The sequence below is a fragment of the Pelecanus crispus genome, chromosome 4 (genome assembly GCF_030463565.1).
Source record: "Pelecanus crispus isolate bPelCri1 chromosome 4, bPelCri1.pri, whole genome shotgun sequence".
NCBI classification, from domain to species: domain Eukaryota; kingdom Metazoa; phylum Chordata; class Aves; order Pelecaniformes; family Pelecanidae; genus Pelecanus; species Pelecanus crispus.
The window spans coordinates 37,425,918-37,453,257 of record NC_134646.1 but is presented as its reverse complement, the minus strand read 5'-3'; the positions used below and the strand labels follow the sequence as shown (position 1 = coordinate 37,453,257).

At 43.9% G+C, this 27,340-nt stretch overlaps 1 protein-coding gene across 1 annotated transcript; it reads left to right on the top strand.

Annotated features, from left to right (window-relative positions):
• Positions 1-11,098: 11,098 nt before the first annotated feature.
• TMEM154 (transmembrane protein 154) lies at positions 11,099-26,026 on the top strand. Its single transcript, XM_009488529.2, has 6 exons — positions 11,099-11,330; positions 15,936-16,244; positions 18,039-18,066; positions 19,256-19,341; positions 20,883-20,943; positions 24,858-26,026. The coding sequence occupies exons 1-6, from the start codon at positions 11,099-11,101 to the stop codon at positions 24,871-24,873; spliced, it is 732 nt and encodes a 243-aa protein (XP_009486804.2). The 3' UTR covers positions 24,874-26,026.
• The last annotated feature ends 1,314 nt before the right edge of the window (positions 26,027-27,340 follow it).

Here is a 27,340-nt window from a genome sequence, read left to right as displayed (position 1 = left end):
TGCTGAGAGGTGGTGCTTTCCGCCATAACTCCACTCAGCATATCCCTCCCTGGGTTGTGACCGATGGCATTTTGAATGAGTAAAATATCACAAAAAAAATATCTCCTGCATGAAGAGATGGTCAGTGATTAAATATGCCACGTGTTGGGACAAGGCCCTGTTTTCAGAGAAATAAGAATTGTAGGCAAGATACTACTTGCATTGCCTACTGAAAATGAGGGTGTGTGTATGTGACTTTCCAGGTTTCAGCATGGCATCTGAATGATTTCAGATACCATGCAGAAGTTTGCAAATTCCTGAAATAGTGTCCTTGGCATTGTAAAGACTGTCAAAAACTCGTAGAGTTAGCAATCTGTGTGCTTAATACAATAACACTGACAAAGGGATCACATACTAGCATCTGTGATGGGCAAACCAGTATTAACAATATAGTGCCATAGAAAATACTTTAATTGAATTTTTTTTTTTTTAAATTGCATTTCAAAAATATACTTAGGTCCATTTTAAAATAACCACCTATGCTTCATTGCTTCAGTCCTTGTTTCCACTGGCATAGATGAGCTGGCAGAAATGCCTTCAGAAGCATTAACGCTTTTCTGTACAGGGGTCTAAAGTTAAAAAAGCACATGCTCAAAAGGCACACTGAAAGCCGTCCGCACAGCCTTAATTTAGCCTCTTGCTTGTATACACATTATAAATACAATCTCTCTATAGACTATCACACTTTTTCCCTTTAATATCTGTCTGGTTTTCTGCCGAATGTTGTCTCTGTGACTCCACTGGGACTATTTACATGCTTAAATGCATGCACAATTTTGCAGAGGTGGACTAAGACAGGACTGGAGGCTGCCTCCATGATTTTAAAAGAAGGCTCATAACGCTAGACTAGAACTGGGCACTTGGGTTAGATCCTTTAAAGATATTTAAATGACCAGCTAGGAAAATACACTTTTTCAAAGTATCTAGGAACCAAACTTGCCCCAGATCAGATATCCATACTCTTGAAAGTAGTTAGTGCTTATTTGCATCTTTAGGTATCTAAGTAGCTTTAAAAAAAGCTGGGCTTTAATGTTTCTTTATAGTCTGGACTCTATATTAGCTATTTGTGAAGTAAACTTCAGTAATTACAGTGAAAATATGCAAAGGAAAAAGTAGAGAACATTTTAATTCCAGAATAGAGAAAGGGACTTAGATGGGAGGATCAAATGAGAGCTGCCACAGCCTAAAAAAGTATCAAGCAATATTTAAGCAGCATTATTTTAGGACATCAAAGTTTATCTTCAGATACTTAAGGTGTGGCTGGAAAAATCTCAGGACTCGCGTTACAGTTTGGATGTGCTGGTGTGTTTTTTATGGTAGAGTATTACTGCAAGAATGTGCTTTTCAGATTTTATTCTCTTCCTATGAATCATTCACAGCTGAGAAAATAACCTTTAATCAGTTAGTTGAAACACCCTAGAAATAAAAATAAGAAGGGTTTTAAAAAAATCTACTTTCCCTCAAGTACCTTGTTCCTCTGCCCTTCATTTTACTAAATTCACCAATGATTATACCCAAGGCAGATTTATGTTTATTTTTTCAGTCCTTTACTTCATCAGTCTCACTTTTTATTATCTCTTTAAGAGAAATGTTCCAATTTCTATAGAGCACTGTGGGTTTTTTCAAGCCAGATCTTAAGCTAACACTGACTTGAAAGTGAGAACTAATGAATAGGCACTGCTGCGTAAGACGCGCAGTACTGACTTTTCATGTAAAGGTAATTCACCAGCCGACGGCTTTTTCCCCTGTTTAAGTTGCTGACTGCGCATCTATTAACTGAGCTGGCACATGAAAGCCTGTGCCCAGACAAGGCTCTCACCCTTGTGCCGGACACCCAGGCAGCGTTTCTTCTCTTGCTCCCATGAGCAGTCACAGAATTTCCATTTTCCGAAGTGTTTTTCCAACTCGCAGAGATACTCTTTTTAGCATTACAGTTGTATTGTCCGTCCTGTAGCTGTCTGTACTGCGAGGTCTGCTCCCCTCCTATGCCTACGCAGTCATTTCCATATGAAAAGACTTTTTTCCTGATACTGGAGACTGCGGTCAGCTCCTGTTCTGAGCCCACATTTGAGCACATTCACGTCTCGCTGCGAGGCACCTGAAGCAATTCGGTCCTCCTAGCTTATTATGTCCATATACACGCGACTTTACTTTTGGAGTCCGCTTCTGGTCAGACACCTTGCCAAACCTCTGGCAGGGAGTTGAAGGGGACCCTCTCCTGCCGACAGACTTGCAGTGCTCCAATGAACCACTTGTTCCTTAAATTAGTTTGTCTTGGCCTGTTTATACCAAATGTGCACTTCCAATACAAGCTTGGGACACATTGCAACCCTGCAGAAAATTTGTATTTAAATCATTCAGTCTCCGATTCCACCCTAGACCCGAAGCATTATAATGCACCATTTACATAAGTATTTTCAAAGAACGAGACAAACCTTTAACTAGTAATTCCCTGTGCTGCTCCGCAAAGAAGTGTAACCCTGATTTATTCATACATAAAAGATCAGCAAACTGACCCAAGCTCTTTTGAAAACTGATGCATTTTATTTCAGTTTCACTCCATCACTGGCCTCGAAGGATCCAAACATGAGATTAATAAACTGTAAGTTTCTGTCACGATAGAGATATTTTCAGAATTCATAAAAGTGCCCGAAAACTTGTCAGAATTGCATTAGGCAGACCTTGGTTGCTTGTCTGAGATACTCATGGCTTCATGTCTCACGAGGGTGCTCTGCACAGTTTTGAAATAAAGTGGGGCACAGCCTCCTGGCCCAACGGCCTACGTTTTCCATGTTAAACCAGGCAGTTTTGGGGGCAGAAGAGGGTGGGGGTGCACAGCTGCTGCCAGAGCTGCTCGGGAGCGCTCAGACGTTGCAAAGTTGGCACCGAGCCCTTACTATTTAGCTGCTGACGGGAATGTGAAGCTGGTAGCGCTGAGGTAAGCACCGGCTTTCCCCAAAACCAGACCCTGAAGCTGTAGTTTGGGAGGTTCATCCCACCCTTATCCAGCCCGCACTGAGGCAAAGATAGACCTGGATTCCGATGGAGTCTTGGAAGATCGCAGGTGAAGGATTTCAGGGTCAAACTCCACGCTAGGCTAGACAGAGGCACTGCTTGGGACTACCTACATCACATAAGGCGGCTGTGTTTCGCTAGTGGTCAAATAACAAGATGACTTTGCTGACCAGACATCGTCCTTTCAGAAGTGCAGTCTTCAGCTGTGGCTTTTGCCCAAAGTAAAGCTGAGCCCCCAGGAGGAAGCATATTTCAAAACACAGTCAGTACTACAAAGTCATGCAGTCATCATCTGGTTTAGGATTTTACACAAATTACAGACAACTTAGGAAGTTTTTGGCATGTGCAAAATTTAAAATCCGTGTACCACTTTCCAAAAAAAGAGGCGAAACGAAGTGTCCAGCTACACTTCGACGTAAGTCCGTCAGAGCCCCGGCTGCACCCTGCAGTCTTTTTCATTTCAGAGGAGTTTTTCAGTGTTAGAAGTCTCTCCTTGAATCCATTTTTCATTTTGTTAAAGGAAACTTAGATACAAACATCTGGATATTTTCAAGTATAGTTTTGTGTTTTCTCTCTGTTTCTACTGAAGTCTCCAAAACCTTATAGCCATGATTCAATGGCCTGTGTTGTGTGTAAGGAAGAAAATAAAGAAAAAGACGATAAAAGAAAGCAGAAATTTACAAGCCCACTTAAGCAGAGAGGTACTTAAAACTGGCTGGTACTTGGTTTTATGCTTTTATTATCACTGTAATTTTAGTGGTGTTACTTTATGATACCCATTTAGGGCCAATATCTCATTGTTCTAAGCGTTGTTCTAATTTATACTGATGGCATTGGTTTCAGAAAGTACACATCTTTTTCCTGAGCACCTCTGCAGCTGAAATAGAATGTAACTTGCCTTTTCTTATAATCCAGAATTGAGAGAGTTTACTGGAGAGAGAGCTTTATCTTCTGCAACTCACCCAGGCAAAGCTTGCTCTGAAACAAGCGTAACTGTGGATGCAGTTCCAGATCCACGTGAGGTTTCTACACAAGGATGCTGTGGATTTTAGTCTTGATTCTGCAACTCTTACTTATCTCTGCAGCCCACAGAAGCTCCCCTGCAGCCAGCACTTGGGCTGGCTTCAGAAGATCCCTGTGGGCTTTGCACACCCTCCTTCGCTTTGGGGATTTGTATTTTTTTTTATGCTGCAGTGAATTGCGATACAGTGCAATTTCCCATTCTTTCACAGTGACTTGTGGGAAAATTTTATCCGTCCTTTCCCAACATATGTCAGAGGCAGAGGTAAGTCATTAAGGGACTAGCAGAACTCGACTGGCGCTAGCCCCTGCCTGCTCTTCAGAGCAGACAGATTAGCTGCTGACATTTGTGGCAGACGAGCCGCACCAGCAGGAGTTTATAATATAAACCCTATAACTAACTGGCAACTTGCTCCATCACTTTCAAAGGTTTAGCTGCTGCTGCTGCTGTTGTTATTATTGGGGTTTTCCTAGGAAAAAGGAACAAGAAGAGTGTGAGTCAAGTGGCTGCAGCATTACAAAACATCTCTGTTTTTCTGAAAATGTCACACTGATGACATCCTGTAATCTCAGTGATGCAAACCTTTCCCTCATTAGGAAAGAACATTAGCAAACAGCCTAACTAGGCGGTCAGAAATGCCCTTTATAACATAAAAATCAATGAAACAGTACTGAAAGCATGTGCAGATGTTTCCAGGTGGGTAACATACGCTGAAAACACCCAGGAAACTTAGTTGTCTCACCTGTGAAAAGACATTTATTTTTGCTAAGGTGCATTGTGGATCCGAGTAAATACACTAAGGCCTATGAAATTGCCAGATACAATCTACCCCTCTGACAAAAATAATCTGTGACTGAAGCCACCTGGGTTTCCAAATGCACAAGTTTGTTTGCAGGGAGGTTGTCACTATAGCTCATTTTCCATATTTCTACTGTGAAGAGAGAAGCATGTGGCTGAAGAAGATGACCAAGGCAAAGATACTAACCTGGCTTCCCAGGCAGGTGAAAGGGGCCCCGCTGGGAACGCTTCAGAGGGAGCATGATCGCAGCGCTGGTGGGGATGGACCGAGGTAACTGCCCTTCCATGACAGTCCAATTCTTCAGCATCCAAAATATCTCGTTCCTCTTGCTCTACAATTTTTTTTTTTTTAAATTAAAATAGTGAAATGCATGCCAAGGTGCCTTTGTATCACTCTAAAGTCTTAATTAAAATGTAATGTGGCACGAAGTCACGTTTCCTGAACTTTACTTTGCCTTAGAAATTATTAATTGGGTACACACCAGTGGGTGGCTATCTTGCTCTCAAGGGACAGTGACAAGTTGTTAGCTGAATGTGTGTCAAAAACAGTTGATGGGAATATGAGTGGGAAATGCTACAACCTGTACAGAAAGACTGGAAGGGAGAAGAGGAAAGGATATAGTCTTGTATATTAGAGAGAGAAGATAAAAATGCAGCAAAGATACAAAACAAAACCAAGTCCTTTCCTCTTTTCCCTTCCAGTCTTTCTATCTAGGCTTATGTTTTTAGTAAGGGTGAGTGAGTCGGGCTAAGTCTACAGAATGGGGCAAAATAGCCAAAAACAACAGGGCAGGATAAACTGAGAGAACATATTTGCAGCCCATGGGGTATTGGAAAGACTGAGTGGCAAACTCGAGAAGGAAATGGGGAAGAAACAGCAAGGAGGGTAACACATCCTTTATGCAGAAATCAATGACAGATGAAAATACCGTTAAAAAGCATGACTGCCTACTATTGGCTAAAGCTAAAGAAAAGCTGAGGCTGGACAATAGTAACAGCCTTAGGACCTGAGTCTATGCTCACCAAAACACAGACAGTCTTTGCCCGTGCTGCCCCAATGGCTGATTATGGGTTTTCCTGTTGCCGGACCAGACAAAGCCACGGCACCTCTGAGCACATAGGAGATGCCTGGGTAGCCTCGGTTTCAGGACTTTCATAATTGAAAGTGTCTGTATCAATTAGACACTAATACATGGAACTGTCATTTCTTGACAGGAAAATCTTAAAAGCATTCACAAGTCTCACCTCTAAGACTTCTATCTGGTGAGCATTATCATGTATGGCTATGACAACATATTAAAGAATATCTCCTAGAAATATTTAGTCAGTCAGCAGTTTCATAACTCAGAGCTCCTCTTTATCCTCTTATAGCTGCAATGTTGTAACTTTGCTTTGCGTTTCCCCCGCCACTGTTTTCTGAAGTGCATAAACGTACATTGCCAATACTAAGCAACCAGTTAGATTTTCAGTTAACTAAATCATTCAAGTGTTTTAAATCTGTTAACACGGTGGTCATTAAATGAATCACTGACCTATTTCTGAGCTACTCAAGCTAAGAAACTATAACTGATGCCCTATAAAGCATCAGTGTGTTACGACAAAAATTATTAGCTGCAGAAGGAGAGCAACACTTGGTCACTTTAGCAGCTCCCACCAATCTAAACAGAATGATTCACCATTTCCAGCTTTAACTAATTCACCAGAAATCACATTTTGACACAGACTAATGTCTAGGGGGAGTACCACGAAGCTGCTCAAGACCTTCTGTCCCCCGTCATCTACAGCCATCGTCACAGTGGCAGCTGAGTGCTTTCCAGCTACACCACCTGCTCCTAACAAAAAATGATGTGGTTTTCTGCTTTTTCCTCTTCCCTGGCTCACACCAGCCCAAAAATACTCAGTTACAGGCTGCCAAGTGAACCAGCCACTTCTCTCATTTGCTGGAGACAGACCCACCTGGGGTTGCCTTTTGGGTTCATACATGCACAGTGTCCCACTGTGCTGGGGCAAGAATTACAGCTTGAAAACCAAGGCGGGGGGGAGGCACTATTGAAATCTGCTTGCTCACCCGCCCTGAAAAGCAACCTAAAACCTTCCTGCTAACACGCATAAATGATCTTTTGTGTCAGATTTGTATTTGTGTGATGTTCATCCCATGACGCTGCACGTAGTTGAAGACAGATGGTAGTGAAGTCGGGAGTCAAAAAAGCAGAGGAGAGGAGGAGCGTGCTCACCTACAGCATAAAGGTGCTTCAGCCGAGTTAGTGCTTGAAGAGCAACTTCTTTTTTTTTTTTTTCTTCTTCTTCTTCTTCTTCTTTCTTTTGCAATCATTGCTCGCTTGACAGGCCCAGACGGAATTACATCACTTCCTAAAACCCATCAAAGAGAGTCCATCTCCTGAAGAAATGCGGCTCAGATGCACCCCAGCAGGAAACAGGAAATGTAAATGTTTGGGTGAAGCAGGGAGCCAGCCGAAGCGCCCCTCGGGTGGGAGCGCCGCCAAGGTAACATGCGAAAGCAAAACCTCATCGCGCTGCTTTCTGCCCTGTCGCTGGCCGGAGGATCTGCCAGCGAAGGTGAGTAAGAGAGCGCCTTTCGCCTTCCGAGGTGGGACCGCGTTTCGCGCCTGCAGCGATGGGACCGAGTCGGAGGGCAACACCCTCCAAACTGAGCGCTAGGAGAAGATCTGTGGGGACTTGCTCTCTGCTCCTTTTAGCTGTGTTTACCCTCTCTGTTTTCAGCTGCCTCACTTTTTCAGAGCTTTGACTTTTTTTCCTTAGACCTAACCTCAAAGGGCAGCAACCAAATCCTACAATTCCTACATTTCCTAAATTGCAGGTGCGTAGGGAGCCGGAGTTTCCGTGCTGGCCCGCCAGCAATTTTGGTTCTAATTTTAATTATTTGTTGTACTTTTTTAACCACACACCCATACTATCAGTATTTAATAGTAGTTAAGTAGTTAATAGTAGTTAAAGTTAAAGACAGAGCACCGCTTCCATTCAAAAGCCGACTGCCGATTTCCGTAGTTCCAGTGCACTGAAACCGGTTTAACAAAAGAACAGCCGGTTCCGGAGACAAATATTTTGAATTCTCGGCTGCAGAACAAAGTGGTCGGCACTGTGGATTTAGGTCGTGACCTTCTTCCCTGAAGGGAAGAACTGTGAGTGGAAACGCCGCTTGTGACAAAAAGCTGAAGCGTTGGGGTGTCGTTGCAGAGGCTCTCACCCGTTCGCAGGGGGTAGTTTGTTCCATTGGCATTTTGGCAGCCAGCAGCTGTGCAAGACAGGCAGCTCTTTTAGTAAAACCTTGCCAGGTGGTGCTTATATGCCTTTCAGTGTCAAACAGATCACTACCAAAGTGCCTCAGCATGGACAAGAAGTGTTTGCTGCCTCTGTGCTGCTGTAGCGAGTGGGAGCTCTCCAGAAAGTAGGGAGAGAGGATGGTCACTCAGCTATCACTGGACTTCCTCTATTAAGGTTTTAAAATGCATTGGTGAAATAGGTGGTTTGCTACAGGTATTTTTTCCCTGAAAACCAGTACTATAAGCAGGGTGTAAAGCCGGGCTGCTGGCTCCCGGTGTGCTGCCGAGCTGCTCGCGGTTAGGAGTCTTGCTTAGCTGTAAGAGTGAGCTAAGCGAGGTGTAACATGGTTTGGTCTTGTCTGCATTACTACAGCCCTGCTGCGTTACAGACACATTAGAAAAATATGCTGCAAGCATTGAACGTAGCTCAGAATCAAAGAGGTCAGAGGAAAAAATCCTGCCATGAACAGAGCAAAATGGGGGTCCCAGGGAGGTGGAGGGGCAGGACGCAAGCAACGCAGAGGGATCAGGCACCAGCTTCCTTAGCTCACTTGCAGTGTACTGATCGCTAGGATTTCATCACCATCTCTGCAGGGCGGAGGGACGCCTTAGTCCCCAACGCCCCACAGCCCACGGCTGGGTCCCCCCCCGCCCTTCTTTGTGATGGGCATTAAAGGCTGCACGTCAGGCACATACCAAGTGCCCCAATCCGCTCCCCGCTGCCTTTAGAGGCTTCCTACTGGTAGGTCCACTTTGAAATTTTGGTTGATTTTGGAACGTTTCCTCCATGGGTGTGAGTCAGTCCTGCCAGCGCTCTCCCTGGCGGCTGTCAGCCCTGGCTCTCCTGAGCCAGCCCCCCACTGCTGGGGAAGGGGAGGAGAGCACCCACCCGGAGAAGACAGGCACCCTTGCTCCCCACACAAAGGTGGTTTTTGTTTGTGGAACCAGCCCCAAAATGTACCCAGGGCTTACTCTGCCTGCAAGGGTGGGAGAAGGGAAGTTGTGAACTTGGGCCTTGGGGTTGAAATTGAACTGCTGGGGGAAGAGTTTATGTAGGGGCTTATATAGCCCCCACAGGCACTGGTGGGTCGGGAGCCCCTCTGCTGAGGGCAGCCTGCCAGGAGGGATCCTTTGCTCTCACCCCTGCTTGCTCACAGGTCGACAGGCCAGGACCTTTAAAGGAGTTTTTTTTCCTTTTTCCTCCAGTGCCAGACACAGTCCTCACCTTTAAAGTGGTCTGCTTGAGAAGGGGGCCAGAAGCTCTTGGAGATCTCTCCCAGGTCTCACCTCTACTGTCTAGAAACCATTTACAAAATAGGTGACACAAGTATGATTAAATCTTGCAGCATAGACAGATCGAAGCCTTTGTAAGTCCTCTTCCCATACCTTGCTGGAGCCTTGTAAAACCCTAGCCTTGCCATTTGGATTATGATTAACAGGAGGTTTTCTCCCAGCTACGCTACAGTTACTCTAAGCCAGTAGCTCTAAGAGCGTGCCTGAAGCCTCAGCTCTGGGTGCTGGCCCTCTCCCGGCTCCACACTGAGGGGATATAGGGGTTTGCACCGGTCCCCTTCCCCTTGCCCATCCCCTTGCTTTACACAGGCAGAAAGCCCCGCTGGTGACCTGCTGAGGGCCAGCAGTGGCCCTCCCTGCTCTGGTGATGGTGGTCGCTGCTCAGCCTCGCAGCAGCCCGAAAGACCTACCTAGGTGTGTGCTGTCCCTAAGAACGAGTATTAAGGCCCTTACTATAGTTTACAGGAAAAGGCTCTGGCCCTGCGGGCATTTCCCAGGGCACGCCATCTCCATCCATGCTCAGTGAAACATGCAGGAAATTGCGGCATAAGTGGTCTGACGCAGGGAGCGAGAAAATGCATGAGGGAGAGGAGCAGTAAAGCGTGTAAGGACGTTAAGTGGAAGAGCTGGGAGGGTTGGAGGTAGTGCTTTATTTTGTCTGCATCTCTGCACTATTGTTTTGAGCTGTCATTTAAAGAAATGTTGCTATCAAAGATCCAGATATTCAGCAGCTTGCGCCGCCGTGAGCACAGGCAGCAGCTCTCTCTTTGGCAGAGAAGTGCCCTTAAAGGTAAAGTTCCCCACAAAGCCAAGGTCTCTAAGGCAGTGATATTTTTGACCTGTTCCCCCTAGAGTAATGAACTCAGGAATGGGTTTGAACCCATCAGTCGCCTGTTGTAGTTTTCCAGCAAAGCAATAATAAAAGAAACGAGGATTTACCACACCCTCTTTTTCCAAAGTGCAGCTCCCTGAAAAGCAGATGAATAACCCTGGCTACTGAACACATCAATTCCTTGTACATATTTACTCCTATTCATCCCTTTTATCCACACACACAAACTTCCACAGTGTTATATTCAAGTGCTTCAGGGGCATTTCAGAAAATCTCTCCTTTATATCAGCAAGATTGTATACTAAATTTCAGTCAGTGACCCCAGTCTATTTTCCCTCAAGAGATTCTATGACAGCTGGAGAGCCTCTGGAGCTTCTGAATCTTTAATTTCAGGGTCCTCCTGAGAGCAAGGAGCACCGAGAAATTCGCATCGCAGTGAGGTCGCACGGGTATCACTGATGCAGAGCTGGAAGGCCACAAGATTAAGTAGATGCAACTGAATGCATAAATTGGTCTGGCAAACCTTTAGAACTGAGGGTGAAAAACGAGACTACAGGTTCACAGTTTGACTCTAAGACGCGTGACTGAATTTGCAACACCAGCAGTTAACACAGCACTTCAGCTGGATGGAAGTATAGTGAGGAGAATGCAGTTTCCATCATCTAGAAATGAACTTAAACAGTTGTTTCCTCTTTCAGGTTATACCTAGATAACACTTTCTAAGCACCCCATTTTAATAGGATCTTGTCTACAGATTAGCCAACCTGAAATGTTTGTGCTTCCTCATCAGAAGAGCGTATGCACCCGACAGCTAGCCTGCAGGCTTTTAAGGATTCCTCTTCTAGCCAGACTGACAGGCGGGACCTGCCACAACAGGCAGCTGGGCAAGCCCCGGCCATGGCAAGGAACGGCCCTTCTTACAGCAACGTGAAATGCAGGGAGAGGAACAGAACAGGCATGAGTCAAGCAATAGGAGAGAGGATCATACGGACCACGTGGAGTTGTATGGCTATACCACCAGAAGGAATGTGTGTGTGGAGCAGAGTGATGCAGGATACGGTAACTTTGCTGCAGCATACACAGCTTTATAGCCTTTGCTTGTTTCATCACCCTGTCACGAGCCTTCCTTTCACTGCATTTTTATAGCTTATAGGAAAGTTGGAGAAGCAAAAAATTTTCTTTCAAACTAATAAGGTTGACTATCCCATTGACTTAGCTCTTGCTTTTCCTCTGTCCCATCCCTTTTTCTTCTGTAAGTAGGTACTGTAGTGCAATTTGAAAAATTCCCTTCAGAGACCCCAGTCCTTGAGTCTGATGAGAAGGCAGCAGGGAGACTGATGATTTTACAGCAGAACCGAATGTGCTGACTGCTGGCTATTTTCCTTTGCCTCGCATCCAACTGAAATCAGAAACCTGTTTGCCCACTTACTTCATCAAGAAGCTCCCATCGCCACCTCTGAGTGCTCCAGTACAAACCTCAGAGGAAGAAATGCTGCAACGACAGAAATGTTGCTTGTTTGTTTGTTTGAGATGCAGTTGTTTGGACTCCAGTCTGTAAAGCTGCTCGGTATATCCAACTCCCTCTGTCTCCCTTGAAAGGCAGGCTTGGGAGCACCTCCAAAACTCACGCAAAGTCCATCAGTAATCCAAGCATATTTTTTAAGCAGAAAATATTGAATAATACCTTATACCGTGGTATCTGCATACAGGGACATAGCTTTTTTGTCATTCATAAGAACAGTAATGGAACCTTTTTTGAGCCGCTGCTAGTGCTGGCTTAGGCATTTTGGTCCCCTGAGGACTAGATCCTCTAATGCCTCTGTGGTAGGAATCTGATGACTTCTTAGCTTCCAGTTCCAGCTGTGCCCAGCTCCCTGTCAGGGTGGGATGCAGCTGTGTGCCAGCCCCTCTCCCTTCTGCTCTTGGAAAGCATGGAAGTGGCAATATGGGCTGGGCTGAAGCTGTGGCATGCTCCCATCCACTTCCCTTGGCATGGGGAGGAGTCGCCAGCACTCATACCCCAGGCAGCCCACACAAAGCTGAAGCCGATGCGGTTGTTGTGTGAGTGCCTGCTCCTCGGCCGAGATGTGCAGGGGGCCGAGTACGGATGTCATACCATAGGTGACAGCGTGAGGCTGAGCTCAGTAAGAGAAAGGGCATGGGCTTTGCAAAGTCAAGGAAACATCTACCTGGTCAGATGTGACTTGCTCCTCGTTCCACTACTGGCCTTGGTTTTCCATCCTGAATGTGTGTTACGTTACGTTATGTTACATTAAGTTATGTTACGTTACGGTCCCTTTTGGAGGGAGCTAGTAGATCTCTGCAAGGTGAAACCCAAGCACAGCTGACAAGACAGTTCATGGTATGAATGACCACTGCAAATCCGTCTCCCTCCAGGCATGGAGAAAATGACTGAATAGCATCTCACAAAATCTCTGAATTTCAGACGCTCTCCTGCCCTGCTCCAAACCTTGCAACGTCCAGCTTTCATTCACCCTACAAAACAGCCACTGAGCCCAGCTGCAACACAGCCCACTTGCTATTTTGAGCACTTAAACTGAAACGCTATGAAAAACAACGACTACCTTGGGGCCAGCCACGTGGGTCTCATGTGGCCCAGGCAGCTGGCTGCGGCGAGCGCTGCGCCTGCACCGGGAGGCCAGACTCCGTCCCTCCCAGCTGGGCTGGAAGTACAAATCCTTCCTTGGTGCAAGCCACCAGGCCCACCCAGGGGCAGGCTGTGATTTTCCTACCACGTAAAAATGTGATGTGCGGGTGGCCCAAGAGCGAGAGCCGCCCCTGTGTGACAGGTGGGGCATCCCTCGCGTCCGAGCTCTGGTCCTCGGAGGTGACGGGCTGAAGAGCTGGAGGGAGATGTGTCGAGGCAGCAGGTGAAACACAGGAAATAAGAGCAATATCCTTGCAAGCACATTGAGCAATTGGCTGCCCTTCTGCTGAAAGACATATTTAATTCACTCGGAGAAAAGATCTCTGTAAGAGGAGATGGTGTGCACAGAAGAGATGCTGTTTTGTCCCTGGAATTATGCAAAGTGAACAAAAATACGTGGCAGCAAGGTCGCTCCCTGTGATTTGCCATTTTCTTTGCCTAGAGACTAGAAAAGGTAATTCTATTTCACACAGAGCCTGATGATTTGAAATCTGCTTCATAGCTCAAAACCAGGCAAATAAAAAGTACCAGAGACACTGGAAGAGTCTCTCATGGAAATCAAGCGCAGCATACGCTGCAGCTGAAAGTTTAGCGCTGCAGTTAATGAACTGTGACTGTTTGCTTTTGCTTTAAAGTCACACCATGCTTTAGACATTTGAAAAATCCATTTTATCTCTAAGAGTAAATGAAAAATAAGGTAGTTTCCCCACACCCTTTCCCATTTGTACTGTTTTAAGCAACGGGCTTGTCCTTGTCAATATATCAAATGCAGCAGATGATGGGTTTCAAGGGCGACGGCTAGAGGAGGAAAATGAAGCAAGGTCGTCGAAGCGGTTCGGTGAGGCTGCGGTGGTCCATTGGCTCTGCCAGCGGCACGGTCCATCACGCCATGGCCTGCGGTGCAGACATCTCTAGCGATACCTCGCTACTCTGTGCAACAGCAATCAAAATGGAGTGGCTGCAGGCACTGGGGACTATAAACTACCCAGGGAAAGAAGAGTAAAGTGGCCAAACTAGTAAGGGAGAGGAGCTCTCCCTCCCATCGTCTGTGACAGGATTAAGGACAGCCAGCAGATCATGGGAAGGGGTGGAGGAGCACGCATGTAAGGGGTCATTACCTTCAAGGGAGGCAGAGATCGTGTTTTGCTCTTGACTGAAATACTAAATACAGAAGAAAGTGACAGAGAGACTACTGCTATGAAGTGCTTTGCCACTGAATAGCGAACATTTTCATTCTCCTATTGTGGTGAAAGAGTCTGGTGACCTTTGCAATATTAAATACTATATTCAAGTATTAGGTATTATTTATTCAGTATTAACATTCTTTCCTAGTTTTTAGGAAAGGATGAAACAATCAGGTGCCTGAGTGATAAGCACAGCATAAAAATCTAGATAAATCACTGCTGTTACACTCAAATCATTTTATGTGTTTGAAATTGGGTTTCCTGCAATACAGACTCATGAGGTACTCATCTCCTCTTTGAGACAAATCTGACAGGAGAGGAGATGCTGCAGAGTGGATTAAGCAAGAGATAGCGCTCTAATCCCAGTTTTCCTCTCTCACTTGGCATGCCTGGGAAGGACAGCATCCCTGTCCTTCTGATTTCTCATTTGTAAAATGGAGATGATAACTGCTCATCTCTCAGGGCCATTATGAAGATTAATGTGTTTACAAAAGCATTTAAAATGCTAAGTACTTTTGGTTCCAGTCCTGTGAGATTTGAAATGCCAGCACTGAGGTGCTGAAAACCTTAAGCTCTTGCTAACTCTAGTGGAAACTATGGCTGCCCAGCACTTTACAAGAACAGAGAGAAGCATGTCATTGCAAAAGTCATGAAATCCCATCCTGCTTTATTGCATGAAATGAGCGCTGCACCATGTGGGCATTGTATCTGAAAGGGCAGGTAACACAAAAAATCATCATTTAATTTCATGCTAAGAAAATTATTGAAGGCTTTTCATTTGGAAATGTGTTGGTGTAATTTATCTGAGGACTGATTCCTGCACCTTTGGCTACAACAGGATTTTTAGCATCAGTATAGAGCACAGTATCAGCCCAGAATTTGCTGTACTTCTGTTAAGCTTTAAACTCTGTGACAATCAGCACAGATTCTTAATTAGTCTCAAAAAACCCCTTGTTTCACTATTACCAATATAGCAAATTTTAGCCACTTTTTTTACAAAATGCATGATAAATGAAACCAAAACCCAACTCAAGGTTCAAAACTCCCAGTTTTAGCATTTGTGAAGAATAACCAGCACTGACTCTTTACCATATGCTCCTTCAGCCAGCCCATAGGATCCGACAGAGGAGCAGTTAATCGCATCTGTATTCAGTAAAGTCCCTCTGTCACTACTACCTCTTGTAGTCCATGCAGAAGTGAAAGTCAGCAGCTTCTGCAGGCTTCAGACTTCCTTTCACCAGTTCTGTTTTCACAGTGAAACAAGTTTAACAAATTTGAGAAAGGCACAGAAACAGGGAGATGAGTGAGCCGGAGGAATTGGTGAACCAGGGATAAGGGTCTCCCTGAAGGGAGTACTAACTCCTTGGGTAAGGGGAGGGATGAAAGAGGTTGCAGCTGTACACGCCAAGGCTGAGGAGCAAAGCAGGATGGTGTGGTTTACTGAGAAGCACAGGAGACTTTTATGTGAGAGCGAGACCGGATGCTAACCTGCAGGAAAAACAGTCTGTTTGTGCAAGACAGCGTGCAGACAGACCACGCATGCTGACATGTCCCAGTAAAAGCCAGTTGAAGAACATGGTCAGGACTGGTAAGATTTTGTGATGAATTTGTGATCTAATTTTACATCTGATGCCCAAGACTTCAAATCTGTGTGCATGGGGCATCTGCTGATTTTTTTTTTAAGACGTCAAATGAAAAGTAAATATTAAAACTGTATGTTTTGACTCAGTGACAATACCAACAAAACCCATAAAATATTAAGTTGTCCTCATATATTTGGCAGGCTCTGAAAATGATGATTTGGGAGATGGATTGCCGACATTATCCACTGTTACAGTAACGCCTCCTCCTGCTACGCATCCTTTGACCTCGGATGACCACAACCCAATACATGTCACTGCAATCGCTACTGAAAGCAGCTTTGAAACAAGTACTCCAAGTACTGAACTGAATGCCATAAACAATCAGGACAGCCTAGAACCAGCAGAACAGTCTATCTTGATATACGTTGTCCCCGTCGTGCTGCTGGTCCTGCTGATTTTGCTGATCGTATTTTTTGTAATACATCATAAAAGGAAAAAGTCAAAGCAAGGTAAATTTGTCTTCTCGTGCATCAGAAGGATATTTTTAGGACGTGCTGTTAATATAACATTAACAAAATGTTATTTGCAGGCCTGGGGTGCCACATTTAGGATGTACTTCTCTGGTTGTAGTTGCACGTTTGACAGATAGGAAAGGGATCCACCCCCGGCCAGCGGTATCTGGGCACGCACCTCTCCGTGGGCGGGAGCTAGTTCTGCTTCTTGGCACCTTCTGCTCACGCTGCACACCCACGGGAGCCACAGCACCGAGCTCTGGCTCCTGGCAATGCCAGGAACAGCATACGGATGTAACCATGTGGCTGCAAACACTTATTCTGTCTTTATGCTCAATAACTTCATGCAAGGTGAATTTAATGCTTCTATTGCCTATACTGCCCAGAAGGTAAAGCTGCTCGGAGCATCAATAAACTAAGAACAAGAAAAACCAATTTAAGGGATGCTTTTAAGGGATCCTGTAGGGTGGTGTCAGCTATGAAGATAGCACAGTAAATGAGCTAGGAATCCTGTGGTCAGACTGTCAGGGTGCTGCAACAGGGAGAACAGTGCTTCAGAAGGGTACCTTGATCTGTTAGCAAAGAAATCGGTAACTTGGAGTGTCAAGCTACAGAAAACAAACTGAGGTGTCATATTAAAACCACACAGTTGGTAAGTGAAGTCCTGAAATGGTCGTATCTGCACTCTACAGAACAAGAGTGCAGCTGTAAGCTCCTCAGCCTGCAGACAGTGACATACATCCAACACAGACTTTAAGTGCATTTTTCAGGGCATTTTTGTGCTGCACCTGCCTTATCACCAGGTCACCCTCATAGCAAACTCTGAATTGACAACCAGGCACCTAGTTGCCTGCCTATTTCTGGATGACCTGAAATGCAGGTACACTCTTCAGAGGGATGGGAAATGCGGTGCCTTGCAGGAGCACAATCCTGGGATCTCTTGCCCTGTGCCTATTGCTTGGAGTTGGGATTTTGGGCATCCTCAAGGCAGGGGCAGATGGCTCCATGGCCCTGGGGTGGCTCTGCAGTCAGGGAGTGTGCTGGAACAAGTGGGAGGTGTCAGCACCCCTTGGCAACAATGAATTAAAAATAAGCTGATTTAAGAAAGTAGACAATGTGAATCCTATATGTAGTTCTTCATTCTTTTTTGAGGGCTGAGGCTTTTCAGTCACTTGATTCCTGGAGGGGGAGTTATTTATCTGAATAATGGCTGTTACACTATTTTTTTCCCCATCTTTACTTTGTCTAGGGGTCATAAATAGCTTTGGATCCCTTTTGACATCTGGCTAGTTCAGCTTCATTTGCCTAACTGAGATTTAATCTGCCATGCAAGTCCACCCCCCCTCTTCATCTCTCCATGAGCGGTTCCCAGAGTCTCCAGGCAGAGCCAGATTGCCTGCGTGTAGTCTGCAGCAAAATGTCCCGATGCTTCCAGTAAACAATTTTTTTGCAGCAGTGGTTCCTTTTCAGGATACCGTTTCTCTCACAACATCTGTTTTGCTCAGGGAAGCGTACATCTACCACGTCCCTCCCACCGCGGCGCTAACAGTCGGTTTCCTCACATTACGGCTGAGCTAATAATGAGCATTTAGTGTGTTCAAGATTAAAAATAATGGATTCCTCTGAAAATTACAAACAGGATGAGATGTTTTGTCTTTCATCTACATGTTAACTATTATGCCTTTTGAAAACACAGCCTGTTTTACATGACCCTATTCAAGGCTTGCTTGCAGTCTGGACCCTGTATATACAAAGAGCAGAACTATGAACACCAACTTTTTTCTTTTCCAGATGAGCTGGGAAGCGAAAATGTGAAAAGGTAAAGTTTATGAACATCACTCTCTTTTTTTTGATTCTTTTACTATAACAGGGTATTACAATTTTTGGCTACTTCACTGCCTGTTTTAATTTACCCATACACCAAACACTATTACCTTTTGCCATCAATTGCTCCAGTTAAATATCTCTAGAGGTGCCTAAAGTGTGACTTCAGCATCTAGCTGAAGGTGTAAGACTAGAGATAAAAGACAGGAGAGCAGGAGAACAGGAGTCACGGTGGCCGAGGCGAGCGCTGCCCCACAGGCACCCACCTCTCGCTGCCGCCCCTGCGCCTGCTCTAGGCACCCCTGGCTCCGCCAGCCGCAAGATTCCACAAGACATACAAGGTGCCCCATGAGCAAAGGGGATCAGTTCCCAGGCTCATCACAGGCTTTTACTATTTGGAATAAGCTCTGTGTCTTGATCCCCTGTTTTTCAAGTTTGTCTTCTCACTCTGAGGTGAGGCAGAAAGGCTCGCCCAGCTGCTGGGAAAACAAGCCAAAAGCTGTGTGGCTTTTATCAGAGTGATAATTTTTATTGTTACCTTTTATGAGCTCCATCCTGCTAATCAATGCTGGAAGTTATTAAATTGGCTTAACGGGGGAAAAAAGAGGGTTTTGCTAAAAATATTTTTTCTACCGTGTGACTCTGGGAACGATCAGCAAAGGGAAGCTAAATGGAGGCATTTACATAAATGCAGAGGCACTTGATCATGACCTTTCCTTTTGAAGTCACTGCCAATGTCAGTCACAGCTAGGACGAAACTTCAGGCCCTCTGCTTTTATCACTGGAGCAACGGAACTTTTGCCATGTGTTCCAGCAGGGCAGAGACAAACTATTTTGTTTTTCAGTTTTCTATTTACAGTAGAGACAGTTGTCAAATAGCTGGAGTGGTCCTGTGCTCTGCACACCCCCGACTGCACCATCGGAGTCCCTCTGCACGTGATGTGCCGGCCAGCCCTACCTCTGCGCAGGACCGGCACCTCGCCGCCGCTCCTTGGCATCTGTTTGCAGGCATTTTGTTCACACCTGTTGGGCTGACATCTTCTCAGATGACTAGGCTAGGATGGTTTTCCAGAGTTTATCTATGTGTCTGGAATGATGAAAGACTGATACAAAATTACTACATTTTAAGTTGTCTGAATTCAGCATTTTGTGTAATGCCTTTTTTTTTTCCCCTTCCTCTCAAGTCCTATTTTTGAAGAAGACACGCCCTCTGTTATGGAGATAGAAATGGAAGAGCTTGATAAATGGATGAACAGCATGAACAAAAATGGTACACAGTAACCCCTCTACTCCATCATCCCTCTCTTTCTAGCTGACGTAGATCCCATGCGTAGAAAATCAATGTAAGGCATTTTGCGTGTGTGTCACTGCTTTTCCTACAACATTTTTAGTTGTGTTCTTGACTCCCTGCTACTAAAATAGCAGCACAAATGTCAGGGTAGAATTGTTCAGAGGAGTATTTTAGTTTGCGTGGGAGCTTATTTTTAACATGTGATGGAATATCATAAATGTTTTGAGTTTCCAGTAGACACTTCTATTAAGCTCACGTATAGCTGTGAATGGTATTTATATTTTTAAGTACACATTTTTAATGCTAAATACTAGTTCCTCTGAAGCATCTAGTCCTTTCAGTCTTCAGAGTTTCTACAGTTCTGTGCTCCACATTGTGCTCTTGTAGAAGAAACATGCATTTACTCATAGTTCAGACCACTGTTTACTTAAAATTGTTGCCAGGATCCTATGAATACATCCCTCCCCTCTCCATGTCCTTTCCCTCACTCGCCATCTCTACCGCATGAAACACAAGCTGCTCTTTGTTGCCAGCACCGTTCGACATCTACATCCTCTCCGGCAAGTCCCTCAGCCCGTGGAGCAATTAGTACCTGCGGTAACTACCACCAGCAGCATCTTCAGCTCCTTCTTAGCTACTTCTAAGTACCTTGTATTTTTTCCCCCATTTCCCGCCAACTGAAATCTCCCAGTCAAAATCTCTAAGGGCCCTGCATCCTCCTTCAAGGCTCTTCTCAAAAAATGCAGGCCCTTGGTACAGTGTAAATTAACCGAGGCCTGATTTTGAACTGCTAACAGCTTTTCACTGGCTACAAAATGCTGAAACCCTGATACTTTTTTCATTCCTGGTCCCTTGCCTTGTTTCCAAATGGCTCATTTGCCTGACCTCCTAGGGATGCTTTGGTTTTCAGGACATAAAACTCTTTGGAGCATTTCTTTGTGTTAGCACAGTGCTCCACATGATGGGGTTTTGACCTTCGCGGTCCGTAAGCTCTAGCAGAAAACATGTGCTAAGCAGCAGTAGTGAAATAGAGGCATTAAGTATAGTACACGGGGAAATAGCGCTGTAAAATATTTTTTTAAATTCTGTGGACAGAAGGGAGCAAATAGTTTACATATAGGGCTTTTTTTGTTAGTGTTCCCTAACCCCCAGCCCCAAATTCCCAGCTGGACTACAAAGCATAGGTGCAACTATAAGCAGTGGAAGATTAACAAATAGTCCTCCCCAGGGTAGTTTATGGGAAACGGTCCTCAGAAGTAGTTCATTTATATAGGTGTACACAAACAACTGAAATATATGTAATAAAGAAATTACAGCAACACCTATCAAAGGTAAGGAGGATTTAAAACACGTGACATTTATGCTATGTGGACTATGCTGATTACAGATAAAAGGGTGCAGAGTAGCATCTGCAGTTTTACATTCTAGAGAAACTGCACCAGAAAAGTTGATGCAATTTCGAAATAAATGGAGAATAACTGCCAAGAGTAACTATAGTTTGGTTTCTTATCCTTTTTCAGCTGACTGTGAATGTTTGCCTACTGTAAGAGAAGAAGAAAAAGAATCAACTGCCAACCCGAGGTACTTTTAATTCCTTATACTATTTGAAGAAATATGGTCAATGTCATTCCTGAATGATCTCATTTTTCTAACATTATAATTATAGAGTGATTCTTTGGTCTATTTAAGTTTTAAAGGTTTTTTTATATAGGGACTTTGATTTCAACTCAAACAAATGGTTTGATGCTCTTTTATTTCTAAACCAGTCTCTGCCTGTAGATTGCACTCCTAAATAATCTTGCGGTTGTAAACCTGCGCGAGACAGACAACCAGATGGCACAGACGGAGTTCCACTCACTGATCAGACTTTAATCACAGTTTCCCAAGGTGTTAACACAAGCATTCAGCATAGCTTCCTTGGCACTCCTCACCGGTGCGGACACGCTCCCCTCTGGCACCAGGTGCCTATAGGTCCCTGGGAACCTGCACCAGGTCTCTTGGCTGGAGCTGCGACGTGCCGGGCAGGGGCTTCTCTGACCCCAAGAGAAACCCAAAGCATCTTCCTGGTGCCCCATGCAGCACTTCCCCAGAGCTAGCACTAGCTCATGGTCCAAGCAGAGATCCCAGAGGGATGCAAAGCCACCATCCTGAGAGCTGGTAAACTTAAAAACTTTCTGCCTGGTTTCCTTAGGATTTTGGCTAGAACCCCCAACCGCTCTCAAACTCCCATTTTCCCACAGTTAAAAATTCTGGTTCCAGCTGGAAGCAAGGGGCTGTGCATCACCCTTGCCTGCATGCTTGTGTCAGAGCTGCATTTTGGAGAGCAAGCAAAGCAGCTCCTCTGTGCCAGGTTACAACAACAATTAAACCATCTGGTGTGCCAAGAAAATCCCTGGTGCAGTGGAAGCAGCGGATGCAAGCCAGCAAGGCCAGGAACTGGGGTGTGGCAGGAGGAAGACCTAGGTCATCCCCTTCCCCTCGCACCAGATAACTCAGCTCAACATACTTCTCTGACAGAGCTGAACCTCCCACTGTAGACCATCATAACATCCCGGTCCCCCTCTTTTTTGAGTTTCCTTGCTCAGGAGTAAAATAGCAATGTTAAATCACCACTGCTGGAGAGTTTGCAACTCAGTTGCTCCAGAGCTGCAGTTTCAGGGTAGCTGTTGGATGGGGCTGCTAGACTGCAGCTATTTGTATTTAAAAGGTTTCTGCTTACATCTATTGCAAGAGAAATAGTTGTTGTTGTTTGGGGGGGGGTTCTTTATTTGTTTGGGTTTTTTTTAAAACAACCAAAAAGCCAAACAAAAATAAACAAAAAACCAACCAACCAAAAAAACAAACCCCAACACTTAGATCCTAGGTTCCAGATGCAATAACAACTTTACCCAGAGCAGCTGGAAAAGATGCTGGATTCACTAGCCATCCAGGTCTTCCCTTCCAGCCTCTAAATGATAACTCAGAGGTGGAAAATTGTTAAGGAGAGGCAGCCACACAGTCATTCTCTAAAAACAGGTTTGCTGAGCGTACCACTGACTATAGTGGGGAGTATAGGACAAAATGCGCTTGAGCCATATGCTAACGCCAGAAGTTAGTCATGTTATAAAAGGCTTTTTAAGCATGACACCCTGAGCATTAAGTTTACTTTCCACAACTTAACCAGTTCATTTTCAGAAAAAAAAATCATCACCACCTACCAGCTTGAGCTGACATTTTAAAAACCATCCTTGCTAAAGTGCTTTTGTACTGGATTTGCATTAACCCCATCAGAAGGTGGGGGTTTTGCTCCTGACTGGCAAAAGGTATGTTTGGGCTACACCCTACCTCAAGTTCCCCACCTGTAAAATAGAGATATCGTCACTTCAAAGCACTATAGTGGAGCTTAAGCCTTGATGCAAAAAAGCAGCCCTGTTCAGATAAATATGCTTCCGAGCAAAGGTACACACATTATTTAAGCATATTTTCTTATGACTGGTATCTTAGGATCAGACTGTAGAGAAATTTATGCCTCTAAATTGTAGGAAGGCAAACAAATGTGAATAAAGAGAGATTTATCTAAAACATTCAGAGCTGCTCAGGCAAAGGATATTAGTTGAATACAAAGTGCAAGATTATTAGGCTCAACTTCAGATTCTGAAAGACTGCTTTGTTTAGAAACATTTCTTCTCAAATTATGTTAATTCCTTTTTTAGATTTTATTGAGGATATTTCAATATGGGAAACATCTCAAGGCCTCACTGAACACATCTGGCTGAGTGTTGTTTCCCTGCTTCATAAAGATGCTGGGGGGAGTTCATCAAGACCTAAATGTTTTGAACTATGAATTGATTTTGATAAGATATCATTTTGAAAACATCTGAAACTAAGCATTTCAATAATGACATTTTTGACATTTTCAGAATGAAAGTTGTTCCAAAACTACTTTTCAGAGTAAGTGACTTTTTAATATGGAATTTTAAAAAGGTTTAAAGAACAGAACCCTGTGGTGGTGAAATATTTTTAAGTTAAGTGTTTCCCTTAACTCAAAACTACTTTTTCAAAATTCATTTTACATGAAATTTTGAAGTGTGCTTCATTTCAAAGTGAAAATGTATCTAAGTGGTGGGATTTCCTGGTAAACAAAAAAATTGGTTCCTGTTTATTTCTGCAATTGAACTTTATCAGACCAAGATCTGCTGTTTTTCCTGACCAAACTTTTAGCTGAGTAAATGTCAGAAAGAGAACTACGTACAGATAAATAGATGTTTTCAGCAGCTCTTTTGAGGAAGAAAAATGAAAGACTATGAAGTAAAATGAAACAAAGCTATTATTATGACAAAAAATTGTACTCATGAGCATCAAGGCTGTGGATTTGTGTTCAAGAGGCAGCACGTGACAGCCCAGGCTCCTTTGTAGGTGGAGGTCATCTGCCTTGCGTGCAATCTAAGTTAAAAATATATACCTGTATTTACTTTTTTTTTAAAATATTTATTTAAAATAACATATCTTGCCTTTGAAACGTAGTGCTGAAATCCCGATTGTGCCTGAGCAGAGAACCACGAAGTCTCCCCAGCCTCGCTGGGGCCGGGGTTCCCGTCCCACGCATGCAGGAGGGAGCAGGCAGGCGGGCGCAGGGGTGGCAGGCGAAGATTGATGCTCCTGTGGTGCACAAGTGGGTGCAAGACCAATCTCTTCTCGGGGACCTTTACTCCCCTGGCAAAACAGAAGCACAGCCTGTCCCCTTCACAGCATGGGTCTTTGTAGGCTGCCGAGTATGGCAACCCCCCGCCCCCCCCCCCCCCTTAATCACACCTCCCAAGGGGGTTTGGGTTTCCTTGGGCACTGCTGGGCACCCTCCTAGTCTTTCTGCCTGAAAAAGGGCGACTCTTTCTTACAAAGAGATGTTCTGGGTGGGGAATAAGGCTGTACAAAGAAAGAAATACTCCTTTCCCAGGCTGTGCCTCAGTTTGGCAAGGTACTTAAAAAACCATGCGAAATATTATGAGTGGCCCTTTTAACTTCAGAGGTGGTTTAAACCCCTGCTGTTAATGCTGACTGAAATCTAACCAGCTGATAAAAAATGTCACATTTTTAATGTTGGCATGAACCAAACATTATTAAGAAAGTACTAGGGAGCAAGCTAGCTAGGCAGAAACCAGTGGAACAAAGAAAAAATTCACAAGTTACAAGGCCAGATTTAATGCAAAGATCCATCTGTAAAAAATTATCCTCACCTGTGGAAAGAAGACAATTTGATTGCTCAGTCCTCACCTGGGAGCAGGAGAAAGGGTGCACTGGGTAGCTACTAACTAGCAGAGAAATCAGTCCAACCCTTGCTGCCAGCACCTAGTACCACAGATGGGGTCATTTCAAGCGTTGCATGGCTGACACATTTGTTTTCTGGTAACACCCTCTCATGGACTCCAGAGGTGCTCCTGCATATTATTTCCTGCTGAGACAACTAACCCAGCAGCATGACACCAGTGTGTTTTTCTTTCTTTTCCATGTATATACAGTGATGGTGAATCATGAAGTCAGAACAGCAAAGAACTGGTTAAAGGGAAGCAGCGCACAAGCAAGTGTCCCCCCCCAGATATTGGATGAACTGGATTTAAATATAATTCATCTCAAAAGGCCAGAGAAGCAAATGCTTTTGTTGCATCCTGCTACATACAGTTTTCAGAAAGGAAACATCACCAAATGGAAGAAAAAAAAGGAAAGAAAAAAAAAAAGGAAAAGCACTAGAATAAGATTAAGGGCTGATTTAAATTCCTTCTGCAATGAGATTCATCATAAATCAAGAGAAGCCTCTTTTTCCCCCCCTAAAAGTTCTCAAAGTAGTCCACGTTTCTGTCTAGTTCTTCAGCTGTGTATCACGCAGAACGACTTCTGTTCCAAGTTCGGTGGGTTTCTTTGTACTTTTTGTGGGTGGTTTTTTTTTTTTCTTTTAGTATAAACAGCATCCATAATTCTGGACTACCCTGGTTTGGTGGATGTGAAGCTCATGCATATGCAATGTTTGTTTTTCAATTTGCTTTTTGGTAACGGTGCACTGATTTGCACAAGACCTTCTGCTGGGGAGGTACGAGACTAGGACTGACAGACCAGCTCTGAGGACAGACAGAGCAGCTGAAAAGCCTCTCAAAGGATTTGATGGAAGCAACTGCAGCCCAGCAAGGGCATGGTCTTTGTAGTGTGCTTTTTTTGTTTTCAAATTAAAGGCATTGTAGAAGTGAAAAATATTATTTCAAGATTGCCTTTCAGTTCATTATCTCCACAGATTGGTACCCTGGGCTAGCTCCCACCATTTAACCCTCCTCCCTGCCCAGTGCTGTTCTCTAACAACCACCTACTTGAAGAAGATTCAACTTGAAAACACTTATTTTTTAAAAGACAGAGGTTGAAAAATTGAACAATTCAGTACTCACACCAAATACAAATTTAGATAAATATGGGTTATGCGTAACTACTTGGTCAAGCTTTTCAGATGCAATAAGATTTCTGCTACTTCTGTTTTTGAATATTGAGCTTGGAATATCTGAAAGACATCAACTTCTAAATGTGCCTGGTCACCTTTAATTACACTGGGGAAAAAAAAAGAAAAATCAGACTCCTGAAATACCTCAAGTTGGGAATATAAATATTGTAATCATATCCATTGATTTTAGGTGGCATGTCTCTTACGGATGTAACATACACAAAAGTGGATCCTTGTCTCTGCAAAGCTTCCCCCACCTTATTTAAAATATTAAGGTCACACCCTACCATATCTTATATCCTACCTATCCTCGTCTTCTATTTAAATATAGAATTTCTTCCCACTCAATACATGTTTAGTACGATCAGTTTTGTTTTGCCTGCAAATATTTCACTAGTATGTTATCATGCATAGCTTGGTTAAAGAGAGCAAACAAACGCCCCAGGCCTCTGGGATGACAGCTATGTGTCACTAACAGCTGACAAATACAGAGGGGGGTTCAACTTTGTAATTGAGGATGTGTGAAAATATAAAAGGAAAAAAAAAATGTTTACAGCTAACCTTATTCATTCATTACTGAATACAACTTGACTAGTAATTTCCTCAAAGAGGAGAGGATTTCTTCATTGTTCCAAAACAATTTATTGCAAATATTGGATTTAATATATTAGTAACGGTAAATTAGTTTTCCCTGCTTGGATGATTTTTAACTTAAAAAAAAGTCTTTGCAATTTTTTTTTTTTTTTAAAAAACATTTCCACAAGTTCCTGACAGTAAACTCATTCTTTAGAATATTGATTTAAAATAATGCAATCACAAGGGGGGGAAAAAGTGAAAGACTGAAATATAGAAAATTTTTAAAAAATGGAATTGGATATTTTCTGGTAGCAGCTCTGTTAGCAACTTCTTTCCAACAAAGATGCTATGCTCAGACTTCCTACAGTTTGCAAAGCAGTAACCTGAAGATGCCCAAAACAGAGAATGTTTTCTTTAACAGTATAAGATAAAAAGATGTATTTTGAGACCATTACCAGCTGTGGGGGTAGAGGGCAGTCCGTGGTGACCCAGCAGTTTGCAACACTGGTGCCCAAATGGTGACTCCTGCCCTACCTTGCTTCAGGCTGCGCAGCATCCAGCAGCCACTGCCTTCTCCATGAAGAGGATTGAAGCACAGCCAGGACAAAGAACTGGAGTCCTCACCTTTTTAAAAATTTTATTTTATTATTTTTTTTTTACTTCTGAAACTTACCCACCTCCCCTCAAAAATGGCATTATATAGCACAAATCAGTTCTGACATGCTGATGATCCTTCACCCTGTCCTAGCTACACATCTACAATAGCATAATGCAGTAACTCAGTCAGCTACGGCATTTGAAAAGAGGCTGTGTCATGCATGTGTTTTATTGGTTTTGGGGGATTAATGTTAATCCCAGATGGTCCTTTTCTTGAATAAAATGCTGTACAGTTTCAAATAAGTTTCTCACAGATCTAGTTTCACTTAAAAAAAACATTTAAGTTTA